At 28.9% G+C, this 18,458-nt stretch overlaps 1 protein-coding gene across 2 annotated transcripts in view; it reads right to left on the bottom strand.

Moving 5' to 3' along the window:
* The window catches only part of LOC117174112 (flocculation protein FLO11), a 117,261-nt gene that overhangs the window by 23,132 nt on the left and 75,671 nt on the right, over positions 1-18,458 (bottom strand). For both annotated transcript variants that reach the window (XM_033362881.1, XM_033362883.1), the window contains exons 2-3: positions 9,702-9,774; positions 11-3,197 (exon numbers count right to left, since the gene is read on the bottom strand). In XM_033362881.1, coding sequence (XP_033218772.1) covers positions 11-3,197; positions 9,702-9,744 — 3,230 coding nt within the window. In that variant the 5' untranslated portion in view covers positions 9,745-9,774. The remainder of the gene's footprint in view (positions 1-10; positions 3,198-9,701; positions 9,775-18,458) is intronic.

Genomic DNA, 18,458 nt, shown 5'->3' with positions numbered 1-18,458 from the left:
GAGAACATACTTTTCTGTACTAGCTGTTAGTAAATCAGCAAGCTTTTCTCTCAGAAACGGTAAATGTGGACAGACGTCATTCCAAGTGCCCTCAAAAACGATCCTAACCAGCACTTTGATATCTTCTGACGAAAGTGAGGGGGGAGCATCTGCTGAAATTTCTGTCGTGAATTTTGAAATCGTATTCTCAGTAGATATAGAAACATACTCGGTAGTAGGTGTATATGTGGAGGTCGGCATAGCAGTTGTATCCATTGCAACAGAGGGTTCAGTAACTGTTGTCATATCGTGAGAAGTTTCACTAGTCGTCGGTACTTTAGAATCTACAGTCATTTCTGTCGTTGAAGTTGTCGCGTTTTTCTTGAATGTATCAGAATCAATAGAGCTCAAATCATCCACAGTTGTGCTATCATTACCCAAAGAAGTTTCCGAAACTGGTACAATACTATCTTGATCAGATGCTGTCGTCGAGGTAAAAAAACTTGTTTCATCTGGTTGCAGTGTTTCAGGTCCAATTGTAGTATATTTTTCATCGGTGAATTTATCTTCCGTACTATTCTCTTTAGTAGATTTGAACGATGAACTTTCAGTAACAGGTTCACTCGTTGTTATCTGGTCTTGTGCCTCGGTTGTTGTTTCCTCTTGGTCAAATGTTCGTGGAACGAATGTGCTGGTCTCGGAACTGCTTTCGGTTGTTTCGTCATGAAGTGGGGAAAGCATAGTTGCTGATATATCAGAATCTGGTAGTCCATTATCTTGTCCGGGCGTTGTTGTTTCTTTTAATCCTACGAATTCATATTCAACGGATGTTGTAGTTTCCGGTTGTTCGACTGAACTTTGGGTAGTACTATTTTGACTTTCTTCAGACTTGCTTGAGTTCTTTAAAATTTCAGTCGTTGTAGGAAGAGCTTTTTCGGTAGTAGCTAGTGTCTCCATAGTTGTTGAGGTTGATGTCCAGAGACTAGACTCTGTTTGTTTTTTCTCCTCGACTTTTTTCATCACTGGATGCTCTGTAGAACTTTCGGTTGCGTTCATATGAGAAAAGCTAAATTTGGAATCTTCCGCGCTCGTCTGAAGATCGATTTTGGAATCCTCAGATGACTTTGTCGTCTCTGGAGAATTTTCTTCTACTTTTGTCTTCTCTGCAGTTCTTTCTGTAACATCTTCTTTCAAAGTTTTCTCAATCTTCGTCACTTTCTCTGTCAGAGTGCTGGAAGTTCCTTTTACAAAATCATTGGAACTCACATTTTTAGAATTGACCTCAGTAATTGCATTTGCATTCAAATCTAGCTGGTTCTCCTCAGGGGTCAGAGTAATTTCATCTGCTGAAGCAGCTAGCATGGTAGAACTCAAAGGTATAGATCTTTCTGTCGTAGAAGTCATATTTTTCTCTTCGTCGTTCTTTGATGTTGTAGTTCTCAATCCAAAATCACTGAGAGTGGAGTTGATCCTCGTAGCGTTTCCGGATCTTTTGTAATACGTTGGTTTGAATTGTTGAATGCTGTTTTCAATCACTACGGAAGGTTCAGTGATGACAAGCTTCTTATCAGATTCTCTACGACCGATCGTATTCTCGTAAGCTAATACTTCTTCTGTGGATTGTTCGATCTTTTTACTAAAGCTGCTTTCCTTGCTTATGTCTTCAGTTTCATCAATTGGTTTCTTGGTTTCAATCTTTAGATAAGGATATGGTCTTTGCTCGATTTGTTTATCAGAGAGGAAAGGTCTTTTTGTAAGAGGACTTTCGTTATTAGTTGTCTTTGATAACGCAATTTTTGAGTCTACGTTCTCTGGAATAAACTCATTTATCCCAGAGAAAGAGATTGTACGAGCTCTTGGTGAAGGGCTAACACTCTCGTTCAAATTTTTCTTTTCGGAGGCCAAACTAGTTTCCGTTGACTCCTTCTTTTCAAAAATGTCTTTCCTTCTTGGAAGTCCCTCGATCCAGGAAGCGTTTTCGATTGTCTTGTTGATGGATGACGGAGGGATGTCTGCTTTGGATTTAGAGACTTCTGTTGTGACTGGGGGGGTTTCCGTTTTAGATAAAGGAATATCCATTTTAGATAAAGGAATATCAGTTTTTGAGATGTCTAACTTGACCTTGTCATTCTTCAAATCTACATCATTAACAGACGGTGCAGATTCACTATTTTCATTATCATCGATCTTTGTAGAATTCTTATCATTGATCTGCTCCAGTAATTTCTTTCGTGTATCGGAATTGCTTTTATCAGAATCAACTGGTTCTTCATTTTTTACCTCCGGAGCTTGAACGAGTCTCATTATTGGAGGCAATGTCACGTTTTTTACGATTTCCACCTGATGCTTAGGGCTGAAATCCACCTCGGTGGCATCATCATTTTCGGAAATGATGTTAGTATTATTGATTAGAGTCTGGCTTTTATTCACGTGATTAAAGTTGACTTTGGTATCATTGGCTAAAGAGACTGGCTCCTCGCGTGTTGCTTCTTCTTTGAAGGTTTCGTCCTTGTCAGAATTTTTGTCTTCCTTCTCGTTTTCTTGATCATTTTTGGAAGGTTCGACGTCGAAATTTTCTAAGCCTTTCATGGAGTCTTTGTTTTTGGTTGTGGGTATAGAGGTTGGTTCCTTGTGCTCGAGTTCGTGTTCTTCAATCTCTTTATCGTCAGAGCCTTCGGATTCGGGAGTGACAACGGTGTCAGACTTCTTAACATTGTGCTTTGAGCTCTCTTTGAAAGCATCTAAGAATATTGGTTTGCTCTTGTTTCTAGGAAGTTTGGGAAGACTCTCTTCATCAGGAATAAGTTTTGGAGGCTTGCGGCTGACATTGTTCTCGGATGGTTGTGATTTCAAAATACGCTCTACTAAAGTCGTACGATTCAAGGAATCGATAGTCGCTGCAGTTGAGACTGCTGGTTCTTCGACGGCTTTTATTTTCTCCTCGATGATGGATTTCTTTGAGTCTTTTTGTTTCAGCGGCTCTCGAGTCGAGGTTCTTTCTATTTGGCCTGGAGAGTTTGTTGAGTTGACGATAATGGGTTCTTGTTTTTCGTCATTCGCCAATGTTGCTTTCGTGTTACTATCTTCGACGACGATTTTTCTTAAGACTGTTCGATTCGAGGGTGGAGTTTTTGAGGAATCCTCGAGAGGGGATATTTTTGCAATTGTCGCAATTGTTGTCTGCGCCAGTGCATCGTTGAAGAGCAGCAAAAAGACAACTGAGAACAAAAATCGAAAAGAAGAATTTATAAATCATTTCGTTATTGATTATGAGGACATAGTTCGAACTGACTGGATTTAATTAACTGGAAAGACATATTATAAATTACAACAAGTATCTCGTTCAACTGTTCGTATCAACTAATTAATCTGCCGACTGCTTAAATTCTCTAAACAATTAATTAGCGCAACAAAGTAATCCTTTGATCATAGATACATACGATAGCAATATTTTTGTAAATGAAAAAATTATTTCACGTAGAATTGATAAAAGTGAGAGGTGCTTCAATTATACCAAAAATTGCTAAAGGAAAGTTGGTACCGTATCTAATTGAAGCTTTGTTTTTTGTAAAATTGAACGCATGATCTTGAACGCAGAGATACAAAAGAACACTTAGCGGAGTTAAAAACCGGTTGTTGAGAAATTACCCACTATAACGATTCGATTATTCATGAGTTTTGGACAACTTTTTGCATCGTATTTTGTCTTTCATTCTTTTTCATAAACTCGTGACTGTTGAGTCGACCTCGCAATAATCCGGAAGATCCAGAATGTCCTGGATTGTTCGATTTAATCTATTTAAAAACTCATTTCGAGTTGGAAATGTTTTGAAAATTCACGAAACGCCAATGGACCGAATTCAGTAAAGAAAATGTTTATTTCTAAGAATAAAATATGAAAATAAATTATAAATTAAAGAAATTGTATAGAAGTGTTGATATAATGTTATTATAGAGGAATAACATTGTTATTTTTTAACAATATAAAGTTTTGACAGCCCAATGGCTCAAAACAGGAAAAACAGGTTAATTTTTCCTAAAAAGAAAGAAACAATAGAAAAATATGTTTTTTAAATCAAATTAATATATGCGCCATGCTAAATTCAATATAAAATGCTTTACATTTCTAAGACAACAACCCAACATTTTGTTGCATTTTCAACAAAATAGTTGAATTTTCAACCAAAAAAGATTATTTTTTCGTCAAACAGTTGCATTTTTAACAAAAAAATTAACATTTCTACGAAAAAAAGATAAATTTTTAACCAAAAAAGGTTCAATTTCAACAAAAAACCACATCATGAAAATTTCAACGTGAAAACTTGAATTTTTAACAAAAAAAATCATTTTCAACAACGACAGATTACTTTTATACCAAAAACGATAAGCTTTCCATTTAAAGTAAATGCCTTTTGGACGAGAAATTTAACAGTTTACAATATTTGAACCAAACATTTTTTTTTATTCAAAAACAGTTGAATTCAACCAGAAAGGACGAACTTTCAACCAATTAGTTGAATTTTCCGTTAAAAAATTCATTTGCAACAACAAAAAATTCGCATTCAACTGAAAGAATGAATTTTTAACGAAGTATAATAAAAAATTAAAGAAAAAACATAATAGTTGATATCTCAAAAAAAATTGAATTTCATATAAGAAATAACAACTTCAACTAAAAACGACGTATTTTCAAAAAAATAGTTGAATCGTCAACTATACCACACGAATTTTTGTCAGCAGTTGCATTTTTAACAAAAAATAAAATAAAATTTCTACTTAACAAACGAAATTTCATTAGTGAAATAAAAAATTGCAACTTATTAACTAAATTTTAAGCCAAAAAGATGAATCTTTAACCAAAACAATGAATTTTTGACAAAGTAGTTCAACGTTCAACCAAATAAGATACATTCACATCGAAAAATATAATAGTTGATATTTAAACAAACAAAAGAGTTGGGTTTTCTATTTAGAAAGTTGAATGTTCTGGAAAACCATTGACTTTGAAACGCGAAAAAGTCGTTTTCTCGTATTTTGCGCCGTTTGATTTAAAAGTTTGAATTATGGATTTTTCCACAGTATTTTCAATAAATTAAACCAAAATAAAAAGTACTACCAAACATTGATTAAAACAAATTTTGTAGGATTTTTTAATTGTTTTGAAAAATGTTATAGGACTTTTCAATACGTTCTGAGATTTTTTCAATATTTTGTGTCATTTAGCTTAAAAGTAAAATTGTTCACTCACTCATTTTCGACGCATAAAACAAAAACAAAAAATGAGTCCTATCAAAAAATTGTTAATACAAAAACCCTAAATATTTTGAAGAGCTTCAATTTTTCAATTAAACTTTTTTCACATATCTGCCAACGCGAATGAATTCTGAAACAAAAGTATAATGGTAGTCTTGTTGACCAAAAAATAAGGCTGAGGGTATGATGACGCTATTTAAAAAGTTTGCAAGCCAAAAAGACGAATTTTTTAGAAGACGGTTACATTTTCAATAAAAAAATAATTGTTTAACCGAGAAAGATGACTTTTCTACGAACGAAAATGGATTTTCAAATCAAAAGGAGGAGTTCTCAACAAAACAATTGCATTTTTCACAAAATAGTTGAATCTTTAAGGAAATAGTTTAATTTTTTAGTCAAAGTGATAAAATTTCAACTAAATGGTCGAATTTTCAAATAAAAAATATTAAACTTTTATCAAAAATTCAGTAGATGAATTTTCAACCCAAAAACAAAAAACGAAGTCTTTTAAACCAAATATTTTAATTTTCACTTAAAGAATTAAATTTTCAGCCAAATAGTAGAATTTTTCACCAAAAGAGATAAATTCTCAATCAAAAATATAAGAGCCCAAATATAATCTATTTGGGAAAAAATGTATATTTTTTTTCTTTTTAAAACAATTTTAAACCGTGATCCTGGGGTATTAAACTGTCCTAAAATAATTAAAATGATTAATTGATATTAATTTTCGTAAATATAACAATTATTGCCAGGGACTACACAGATGTCACCATACGGTGACGAATAAAAATTGACTCAAATAGATCAAAAATACTACCCCTTAGCGTTAAAAACTACGCTTTATATGGTTTAAAATGTCATATTTATTTGAGCAACTTTTCTTATTCCTGTATCTCTTTAATTCACTTAAATACCAACAAATCTAAAGAATAGCGTATAAAATCTTCAGAATATAATATTTTAGCTCCTATAAAGGGTAGTTTTTTTGGCTTAAATTTTATTTTCAGAAAGGATAGACCCCGGTTTAAAATTATGTTATAAAGAAAAATATGCATTTATTTTTTCACCAAATGAAACAAGTTTAGGGGGTGCGTCATAAAAAACATGAAATTTTTTTAGAGGACCCTAGTGAAAAGAATTAACCTTATTATAAATTACTTGCTCGCCATTCTGCTTTGATCGTTTGTTGAGCGAAAAAAGTAGAAAAAATATGGGACAAAGGGAGTTTGACCTGCATATTTTAGCACCGCTTTTATTCCGCCAGGAGAACAAAAGGTGCACCGACTCAGACAAACACACTAGAACACAGTTATCTTACAGTTTAGCACGGTGCAGTAATCATAACAGTACTTTCTACTCTTCATACTAATACACCAACTTGTAAACGCAATATTTAATTGTAGCGTCAGAACATGCAAATTGTGTCACACCTAAATGGTTAGTGAGACTGACCGAATGGAAAAGAATGTTCAGTTTATATGTATGGGAGACCGGGGCAAAACGGTACAGGTTATTTTGTCATTAAAATTCTCACCATCTGTTGTGAAATACTACAACGTAAATTGTTATTTAAATGTTGTAAACCTTTATGTTTCAATTTCGTAAAGAATTAAATGTGGTAAAACAATTGAATAAGAATAAAATGTACAAATAAAAAAGAAGCGATTTTTCCCGTCTCACTCCAGACCTGGGGCACAATGGGATACGCATTAAGTTGATAAGAAGCAATTTAACTATTTCTTATAATTGTGTAATCAAAAGAGTAATTTTTCATGTTATTTTGTATGGAGTAATATTATTGATAATTGCTGCTTCCTTATAGAGGAAGCTTTGTGATGATAACAATTTCGAAAGAATTTTAATTAGTTTAATTGAACGTTCTTCAATCAAGAAATGTCTAACATAATATTCTAAACAATTGTCCGGATTTTTGCACGTGGCTCATCTGTGTATCAACTAATATCTAAAAACTGAACGATGTATTTTTTAAAATATTTATTATCTTTTTTGTAAGCACTTTTTAATAATTTGAAAATGAATTTTATATTGTAAAACATTTTTCAATAATACAATTCAAAGTTTATGCAAGAAGATACAAGATTCCTTGACTCGAGATAAATCGATTGACTTATAATATTTATACATTTTATCAAAGAGTATGGAAGTTATGGTTGTTTATATTATTTAAAAAATCAAGTTGATAGTAAAAAATTTATCATTCAAATAATTTAAAGTTGATGAAAGAATAGACAAAATTCGTTCATTCAAAAAAAACGATTGACCTGTGCTATACAATATACATAACTATAATTTATTGAAGATTAAAGAAGCTATGGTCATTTATATTATTTAAAATGTCGATTTTTTTATAGTTAAACTTTTTTCATAAACATAATGCAAAATTAGTGTAAGAAAGGTAAAGATTCCTTAATTGGAGACAAATCGATTCACCTATCTATAATATTAATACATAGCATCAAAGAATACGGAAGTTATGGTCATTTATGAAAATTTAATAATCTGCTTTCAACAGAAATTTTTGTTTTTTAACATAATTCAAAGTTCATACAAGAATAGAAAAGACTCCTTAATTTGAGACAATTTAATCTTCTAGTTTGAAAATTCAACTACTTGGTTAAAAACTAATCTGTTTTGTTAAAAATTCGTCTCTTTTGATTGAAAACCAAACTAAATGTTTAAAACATATTTCTTTATTTGAAAATTTAACAAATTGGTTAAAAATTCATCTTACTTTGATAAAAAAACTCTTTTGTTCAAAATTTAAACTTAACTAAATTCAACCCTTAAAAAATTCAACTATTTGATTCTAAATTCATACTAGTTTTGGTTTATATTTATTCTATTTTATTTGGAAATTCGACCATTTGGTTGAAAATAAAATTATTTTGCTCAAAAGTCAAGTTTTTTGGTCGAAAATTCCATATTTTGTTGAACTACTTGCCTGGTTAAAAAGAAAAATTCATTCTTATGGCTTGCAAATTCATCTCTTAGGGTGGAAAAGTCATGGTCTCGGTTTCAAATTTATCTTTCTTATTCATGAAGAAAATATAAAAATATAAATCCACGAGAATAGATCGTTTTTTTTACATTTTTTGTTCACAATAAATTTTAAAATTTGAAAGCATGTATTAGTCTTTTTCAGAAACATAATTTTAACGTTTGAAATCTAATTTGCAATTCAAAAACTAGCGAATAAATTTTAATAACTTATTCTGAGATATTTTTTCTTTTATGCTTCTCTCCATTTATTTCTATTTCTGAGATTTTAAGTATATTTAACTAAAACTTAACGAGTTGATAACTCATTTCTTTAGATGAAAATTCGTTTCTTTTCTTGGTTAAAAAATAATTCTATAAACTAATAATTTAACATTTTTAATAGAAGATTCATCGTTATTCAGTTGTAATTTCGTATCTTCGCTTGAAAGTTCAACTATTTTGTTGAAAAATCGATATTTTATAAATTAAAAATTCAATCGCTTGGGTACAAGAGAAACTACTTTGTTAAACATTTATTTATTTACTTGTAGGTTCTTCTCTTTGGTTAAAAATTCGAATATTTTGTTGTAATTCATTTTTCGGGTTAAAAATTCAACTTTTATTCAGAAAATTCGTCTTTTACATCGAAAATTCAACAATTTTCCTGTTTGGCTGGAAAATTTATAAATGCAGTTGAAAATTCATCCTTTTAGTTGAAAATTGGACTATTTTGTTGAAAATTCCTTTTTTTTTTAAATTAACTTTGGTTACGAAAACTCACTTTTTCATTTTCGGTTGAAAATTGATATTTATTATCTGAAAAAAATATATATTTGTTTTAAAATTCATGTAATTTGTTAAAAATTCGTCTGCTTTTGTAGAAAATAAATCTTTTTGATCAAAAATTCTACTTTTCTGTTGAAAATTTAACGATTTAGTTGAAGATTCGTTTGTTTCTTTTTGGTTGAAATATGAACTGATATTGGTTAAGTTTAATCTTTAAATGAAAATTCGCCTACTTGGACTCAAAATTTATCCTTTTGGATTGGAAGTTTATTGGCTTTGAAAATTTAACTGTTTGAAAAAATTATATTATTTCGTTGAAAATGTAACCGTTTTTGTGAGAAGTTTAATCTTTTTCAAAAGTCATCTGTTTGTTTGAAAATTAGATTTAATTTAATTTTGAAAATAAAGTTTTTTTGTTCGCTGTGTACACTTGATGGAATTTTAATGTTAAATACTATTATAAAAAAAATTAAAATGAATGAAAATAATAATTCAAAATATAAATAAAAACGATCAAAATCTTTGATTATATTTTTCTAGGCCAAAATAATTAAAAAATTGTTTTCTTAATGTATAGTATGTTGTCTGAATTGAAAAAAGTATGATATAAATATTTGGTGTTTACAACTACAGCGTTAAATTTAATTCATACAATTCTCTCAGTTTGTTTTTTTATTTACCTGTCCATACTCTTGATGTAAGTCTCGTCCGTTTTCGGAACATCTCAACATTCGTCTGATCTCCTCGCAAACTCTGTAACAAAAATAGTAACATGTTTATTATTTAATATAATGTGAATGCGCTGAACATATTTGTAAAATTTTAGGTCATTAATATTCTCGACGTAATTTTGTACAAGGAAATTATTATAATTTGGTACTCTAAAACAATTATTGATTTCTGAAAACTCTGGAATATGCAAGAAAAGGAGGTCATATTACAGAGGCATTTTTCATAACATAAGGCAAACAGGAGAAAGAATTTTTAAAGGTATATCCTTACGCCAGCCTCCTGCTTCAGTCAATTTCACTTTTTATTCATAAAATACAAAGTTTCCCAGTCATAGTCGTTATTCATAGTCGGAATTCAATTAAAATTCATTTTACCTTCCCTCAATTTTGTTTTAATTTTTTCAGGAATCACAATCTTTCCCTTATTTCTCTGCTTGTTCCCTTTTTTAAATTTCCCTGTTTCCCCTCTTCTATACAAGTATACTATATGTAAGGATACGATATTTCGATTACACGGAAAATCACGGACCGCAAAGTAGTCTCGAGTTTGAATCGTAAAATTTTAAGTTGCATTTGCTTTAAATTAACTGAAGAGACTTCGCTATGAATCGCACATTTACTTAGAAAACGCAAATATATTATTCATAGCTAAGCCTTGTTCATAAATGTCAAGAAAACGCAAATAAGAACTTCGCGGTTCAAACTCAAATATGTTGCGTTTCAAATTGTAATTTAAAACCTTACCAATACAAAATGTACAAATGGTTACTTGACCGATTTAAAAATAATCTATTTAGGATTCAAAAAAATGTACAGCTAAAATAATTGTTCAGAAGAAAAAGCATCACGAATTAATTATTAATGATGGTTATTCTAAAAAAGAAAATATTGTAACACACATTTTGTGAGATCCATTTCAAACATATAAAAATACTTTTTTCGCTAATTTTTTTTTATATTCACGTGAATGTAAAAAATGTAAAAAAATCATTTTTTATCGAAATTTTATTTTGTACTTTTAAATTTTATTTATTGGATTGAATTTTTAATTTCCTTTAATTTTGCAACAATTAAAATTTCTTCATTTTTCAACAGTTGAATTTTAAACATTTGAAAATTTAACTGTTTAAGATTAAGGAAGATTGAATTAAAGTAAAAATGCAATTTTCAGCTGTGGAAAATTAAATAAGATTCAAAATAAAGTTTTTAACTGTCAAACCTGCAGTTTAAAACGAAATTTTGAACTAGTGAAAAGGGATTACAATAGATAATTGAATTTTCCACAGATGAAAATTGAAGAAAATTGATAATCGAATGTTCAACTGTTAAAAATTAAAGAGAATTAAAAATTAAATTAATAACTATTGACAACTCACAATAACTGGCAATAGAATTTTTAACTGCTTAAAATTGAAGAAAATGTAAAATTGAATTTTCAACTATTAAAAATAGATGGTAACTTAATAATTGCATTTTCAACAAATGAAAAGTCAATTGTTGAAAATTGAAGAAAATTGATAATCTAATTTTCAATTGATAAAAATTATTAATATAAAGAAAAATTAAATTATTAGTTTTTGAAAATTCAAGATTGATTACACTTTAAGAAAATTTAATTGATAAAGAACAAAAATAAAAATTTAATTCTCAACTATTAGAAATGGATGGAAGTTGATAATAGACGAAAATACAGTTGTTGAAAATTGGAGAAAATTTAATGTTCAACTGTTGAAAATCGAAGACAATTGATCAAATTTTCAACTGTTGAGAATTAAGGAGAATTGAAAATTAAGTTATTAACTGTCAACAATGAAAGAGAATTTTCAAAAGTTGTAAATTTAACTGTTTAAAATCAAATTTAACTGTTGCATTTTCAACTGTTAAAAACTGAATATAATTTAAAATTCAAGTTTCAACTGCTGACAGTAAAAAAATTAAAATTAAAATTCAATTTTTAACAGTCGGCACTTGTAGAAAATATTGAAAATTTAAATATCAACTTTTGTAAATGGATGAAAATTAATCATTGAGTTTGTAACAGATGAAAATGTAATTGTTGAACATTGAGTTTTTATAAGTTAAGTTTTCTTCAATTTTTAACTGTTGAATTCGAAGTGATAATTTAATAAATAAACATTTTAATCCATAGATGAATTAAAAAAAGTCGATTTTTTCGTAAAAATAGGTAACTAATAAATAATGTTTTGGAAAATTATTACTTATTCAATGGATTTTCAGTTAGGAATTCATGAGATTAAAAAAAATCCCAACTCAGATCAGCTCATTGTAACCACACCAAATTCTCATTTCAGTCTTGCCTTCAAATAACCTTGCCCTGCTCCCATGAGAAACTGCGTGAACCAGCAGATCTAGGTAGGCTGAGAACAGGGTGACTGAAAGCGAGAGTTTTGTGTACATCCAATATATAAAAATACATTCTTTCATCGCAGAAATCATTTGAAAAATTATTTTCCCTTAATTAAAAATACAAGATTTCATAAAAAAAGATTGCTTCTGACTTTTTCGTGTAAAAAATTTTGGTTTATCTTTGACCCAGTTTCCCCCTTTTTCGTAAAAAAATTACCCTATTTTCTTAACTTAAACTTTTAGTAAGTTACAACAATTACAACTGAAGAAAAAAATCAATATTCCTAACAAAATTTAATATTAGACCAGTAGACTAAAAAGAATTAACATCAACAAATAATATACTTAAAATAATATATGTGATAAGAAAGCCATAGCATCAAAAATATAATTTATTCATGTTTGATGAAATTAGATTCATATAAGTATAATAATTATGTTGGAATTTGCTTATAGGGGGTGTAAAGAAATGATTCATTTTTCACATCTTGAGAATAAAGACAATATTTTTAAAAAATATTGACATTAGACAAGTAGACAAAGAAGAATTAGATACAAAAATGTCCTAAAAATAATATATCTGGTCAAAAAAACATAAGATAAAAAATATGGAAAACAATTTTATTCATATACGCACTCTTTTAATTTCAATTAGACAAATTCTCTGAGAAAATAGTATCAGTTCATTGTAATTCCAATAGTTTTTTATCAATTTTAGAGTATAAAAAGTTACTTCAGTTTCAGTAAATAGTCACTAATTGCTCAGTGTACACCAAAAGCAAAATTTTGTAATGAATGACTTGATTACATTATTTATTTATCATTTGAAAGCAACGCATTAATTTAATTGAAAAATATTTGGGCAATTTACATTACGAAACCAGCCAACTTTATTTGCTGAGAATTAAATAATGTTCGTTCCAATTCACATTCGAATGATGTAATTCTTTCAGTAGAGTGAATACTGAAAATTAATTTCCTGTTTGGCGACTGCAACTTGTGTATTCATGTATGTTTATACAGTGGTAATAGAAAGCATATATACCACCCGAAAGACTGTAAAACTGAAAGTGGTTCAACGTACATTACGTTTTAAATAGAACTTGCTTTCTCCTTTTGCTTCTAGAACGTTTCATCTTCCATTTCAATATTCATGTTTTATTTATTGCAACTGCTCTATTGCTATTGGAAGTTCTTTTACATATTTTTTTTCATATTTTTACAAATTTTTTTCATATTTTCAATATGAATTCAATATGAAACGCTTAAAATGCTTTAAAAGCAAAGAAATTTTCTATCAAAAGAGATCGATTTTTATTCCAAGCAGACCAATCTGGAAAAAATAACTTCTTACTAAATAGTTGTATTAGCAAACAAAAAGTTACTCTCAAGCAAAAGAGACGAATTTTCAACAAAAGGTTTGAACTATCATCAAAATGCTTCATTTTCAAGCCAGACAGGTACATTTTTTAGATGAATTATTAATTTAATAGAATTATTTAATAGAATTAATTTAATAGAATTAATTTAATAGAATTATTAATTTGAATTATTAATCTGCAAAGGAAAATGGTCAAATTTTATACAAAGAATATTAAAACTCAACTAAAAACAGTTGAATTTTTAAGCCGAAAAGTCGAATTTTTTAGACCAAATTAGTTGAATTTGCAAATAAAAAATATGAATTTTAAACAAATAATTTCATTTACAACCAAATAATTGACTTTTTAATGAAAATTATGAATCTTCAAGCACAAAAGTATTTAATTTGAAATCAGAAACTGATTTTAATTCCACCAAAAAAGACGAATTCTTAACAAAACAGTTAAATCCTGAAAAAAAATGTCAACAAAATATTTTAAATGAAAATGACAAATATTCAACCAAAAGAGTATTTTTTTCCAAAAATGAAGAACTTTTGACGAAATACAAAAAATTTTATTTAAAAAATTGAATCTTCAAAAAAAAAAAATATTTTTTTAAAAGTAAGCCTTCATATTTGAAGCATATAGTTGATTTTTTTACCAAAATTTCCAGCCAGATAGTAGAATATTTTAGAATCAAACAATGTGAATTTCTAAAAAAAAAAAAGAATAAACTTTTCACCTAAAAATAATCTAATGTAATTAAAAAATATTTTGATTATCCCATTGGGTTACCTTAATTCAGATGGAATTTGAGAGAAAAACGAGTAAAAGGGGAAGTTTCTTGCAATCTGAGGAAAAGAGAACAACTCTTGATCAACAGAGAGTTTTAAAAAGGGTGATAGGGGAAAGAGTTTATGGTCTGAAATATAAAATTTATTTTTAAAGTTCTGAAGTTATCCTTAAGTTAAGACCTTAGATAAAAGGAGCTTACTCAATGAAAATAATTTCCAAGGATTGAATGGATCTATGGCAAAAAAATGACATTGACACCCTCGAGCTATCAAGAACATGTAGGAACCGGAAGGGAAGAATTCAGGGTCTTGAGCCTCTGGCCGAAGAATTGCTCTCTGCTCTTCTAATATAAAAACATAGCTCAAGCACAAATCTTGATGAATCATCTTGGAAACTCTTCTGGACTCCATTCTTCGACTGCCTAACTTGTAGTAATTTAATTGACAGGCCTTGGCGATGACCTCCTTCGCCAGTGATCGTACTCACGGTTTCTATATTGACATTCAAAATAATGTCTTGCGTCGTACTTTCAAAGAGTTGCATTCACACATACTTTCAAATATGGAACGCAAACTTAGCCAACTACTACATTCTGCATTTTAACTTCGCTTCTTCACTCGTCAGCATTACAAGCGCAATTAAAATGCGGGCGATATCGGATTTTAAAAAATCATTTTGCTCCACATCGCTGCCAGCAGAACAAGTAGGCCAACTGAAAAGCGATGCGAAGTTAAGATGCAAACGGCCGTCCATAAACTAGACTGTAAAAAATTTCTGTTGGAACTTGTATTAAATGCATTTAAAGTTTATTTCCGAGACGTCAGGTAATGGTTCCGAAATATGATATTGTAGTTTGAAAATGTTGGTATTGTTATGTGGTCGTATATGCAATGGAATATCATCATACATGTAATGTAATATTTCGGAATAAATTAAAAAAAAATCTGAATTCACAGGCACCGAGAATCGAACTCTAACCGCTAAGGTCTGAGTCGGGTGGGTCGAGTGAGAACACTCATCTGCTAGACGGGTTAAAGTGAGTGTAAAGTAAATTTTAAATACCAATATTGGAAAGTGAAATTGAAATAATGGTATGGTAAGGAGCGATGCAGTCGACTTAGAGCTTGGCGGTTAGTGTTCGATTCTCGGTGCCCGCGAGTTCAATTTTTTTTTCACTTTCTTCCGAAAAACATGTATGAACATTTAAGTTCGCGAATTATTGCGAGAATTGTCTTAAACATTCTAAAAAGCGTTATAAGATTTTTTTTTAATTTGCAGCCACCACCATTTACTTGGCACTACAACTTATTTATTCGGTGTACAGTTCAATAATAACTTAATAAGTTTGAAAATAATTTTCATGTTGTAGACCCTTTTTTCAAAAATCTTCCCCTTTTCCTCGTTTTTTCGCTTAAAATATAATTATATTTTGTGTTAAAGTTCATTATTTTTGTTTGGAAAGTGGTTAAAATTGCAATTATTTAGTTAAAAATGTATCTTCTTGAGTTGCAAATTGAACTATTTTATTGAAAAATTACGTATTTTGTTGAAAATTCGTCTTTTTAGTCTAAAATTAATCTTTTTGGTTTAAAATCAATCTTTTTTATTTAAAAATGTAACTGCTATGTAAAAAAAATTTGGTTTGGTTGAGAATTTAACTATTCCGTTGAAAATTGCTCTTTTTAGTTAAATTCAACTTTTTAAATTTTAGTTGAAAACGCAACTATTTGACTGAAAATTCATATTTTTGGTGAAAATGTATATTTCTTGTTGAAAATTCAACTATTTTGGTAGGAAATTGCACAATTTTGTAGAAAATGCATCCGTTTATGGTTAAAAAGGCAACTATTTCGCTACAAATTAATGTGTTTTGGTTGAGTATTCACCTATTTTATTAGAACTTCATTTTTTTAAATTAAATATTCAAGTGTTTTTTATATAAAATTAAAATCTTCTGTGCTTGATGGTTTATAATCTTAGTTGGAAATTCAACCATATGGTTGTAAGTTAACTTTTTTTTAAAATTGAAATTCATATTTTCAATTTGTAAATTCAACTGTTTTCTAGCAAATTAAACTATTTGTTTGAAAATTAATAATATTAGTAGAAAATTCCACGATTAAGTTGTGAATCAACTTTTTGGTTTAAAATTCATATTTTCGGTTTTTTTAAATTCAGCTGGTTTGTACATAATTCAATAACTTGTTAGAAAATTAAACTATTTGGTTGGAAATTCACATTCTTCGTAATTGAACTATTTTGTCGCAAATTAAACAATTTCGTATATAGTTAAAATATTTGGTGGAAAAATAATTTTTTGTTGAAAATTCATATGTTTGGTTAAAAATTAATCTATTCATTTGAAAATTCAACTATTTGGTAGAAAATTTACTTTCGTGCTGAAAAATAACACTTTCCGGTTGAAAATTCTACTTTTTTGTATCTAATTCGCTTTTTTGTTTTAAAATTAAACTATTTCATTACAAATTAATTTTTCTATCTGTAAATTTAAATACTCAATCTGTTTTTGAAAATGTATTCTTTATAAGGGTTTAACTTTTACGTTACAAATTTTTTTTTCAATTGCATTTTCAACCAATTGAAATCAGTGAAAAGAGAATATTTTTTTTTAAAATAATTGAAAATAAAAATTATAGCGTGGATTTATACTTTTATTATTATTTTTATTATACTATTATTATAGTATATACTATTTATACTATTATTTTACTATACTAACTTTTATTATTATTTATTATTATACTATTGAGCATTTCTTAGAAATAGACATTTTTTAAGCTTCAATTTAAAAACTCTATACATCAAAAGAGTTTTCTCTCATTTTACTTTCAGTGTTTAAATTTTCAGTTCAGTTTTGATAATTAAAAAAATATATTTCAGTTTTAAGATTTAAAATTTTTTAAGTTCAATGACATCGACAAATTCTTGTGAATCGGGAAATGCCCTCGAATATATTTATTCAACCCCGTAAAAAATTTTCATCTTTAAAAACTTGAATTTGAAAAATCGAATGACCGTAAAACTGTACTGGCAGAACCAAAAATATTCAAAAAATAATTCGATCTTTTTATCAAAGAATTATGCTATTGATTACGCTAGACTTTACTCATAAAATAAAAGAATAGTCATCCAAGCACATAAAGAAATTAACTATCTTAAAGAATTTTTTGTTCAACTTTTGAAAACTGATTCGATATGAAACATAATAGAAAGAAAAAATCTCGGAACTCGAATGTAAAAAAACTGACATTCTGAAGATGAGCGAAATAGGTTTGCTGCTCTTTTAAGATAGTTTTGAAATTTTATCTATCGCGATTATCCGAAACTTGTGACCAATAATTTTTCAATTAATAGAAGAAAAGTTGTCATAAATTAAAAAAAGAAAGATCCGTATGTCTTAAAGTGATATTGGTCGTAAATAAAAATAGAATTCTTTATTTTACTTATGTTTTGTCAATGCGTGAAGTAATCTACTGGTAATCGATTGTCATTATATATTTTTTCTAAACGTATGATTTTTACAACTTTATAGAAAAAAACCCGACGTCACTGCGCTCTGAAAAAAATGACTTATGCAATATTTAATTTTTTGCGCATGAAGAAAACTTTTAATAAGAACTTAAAGTAGTTCCTTGTTTGGCGATCAAGATTTGACCTAAGAACCGGTTAAAGCTTGTCACAATGATGGATGAAATAAGAAATTATGAGCATATCGATATAATAAAAAAATGTGGCTTGTATGGTGCTCGTTAAGCAAACAATTTATTGTTGAGATGTTGAATTACCGTTAAAAGAGAATGGGACGTTATTCGTCTCAGGAAATTTGAACTTTGACTGGGTAATGACAGCGACTATATCATGGATCATGGAATGCCTAAGGGAAATATGTATTTTATATTCTGTACCTATTCTCAATAGACTTCCTATTTTGAAGCGAAGGTACGGCATAAAATTCATAGCAGCTTGCTATTTATGGGTAATTCTCTACAGAATCGGCACTTTCGTGGCAAATTATAAAAATCATTAACTGCCTTTTTGAACAAATTGGCACGAATCGTCCTTTAAGGTGGCTTGGGCGTTTGGTGCCGTACAATGTGGGGGGCACTGTGGGGGCTATCTATCATGCGATCAGTCTTTATTTGAATTTTATTGATATACG

This window comes from Belonocnema kinseyi, chromosome 6 (assembly GCF_010883055.1).
Source record: "Belonocnema kinseyi isolate 2016_QV_RU_SX_M_011 chromosome 6, B_treatae_v1, whole genome shotgun sequence".
NCBI classification, from domain to species: Eukaryota; Metazoa; Arthropoda; class Insecta; order Hymenoptera; family Cynipidae; genus Belonocnema; species Belonocnema kinseyi.
Note: the sequence above shows the minus strand (reverse complement) of the source record. Positions and strands in the feature narration are given on the sequence as shown.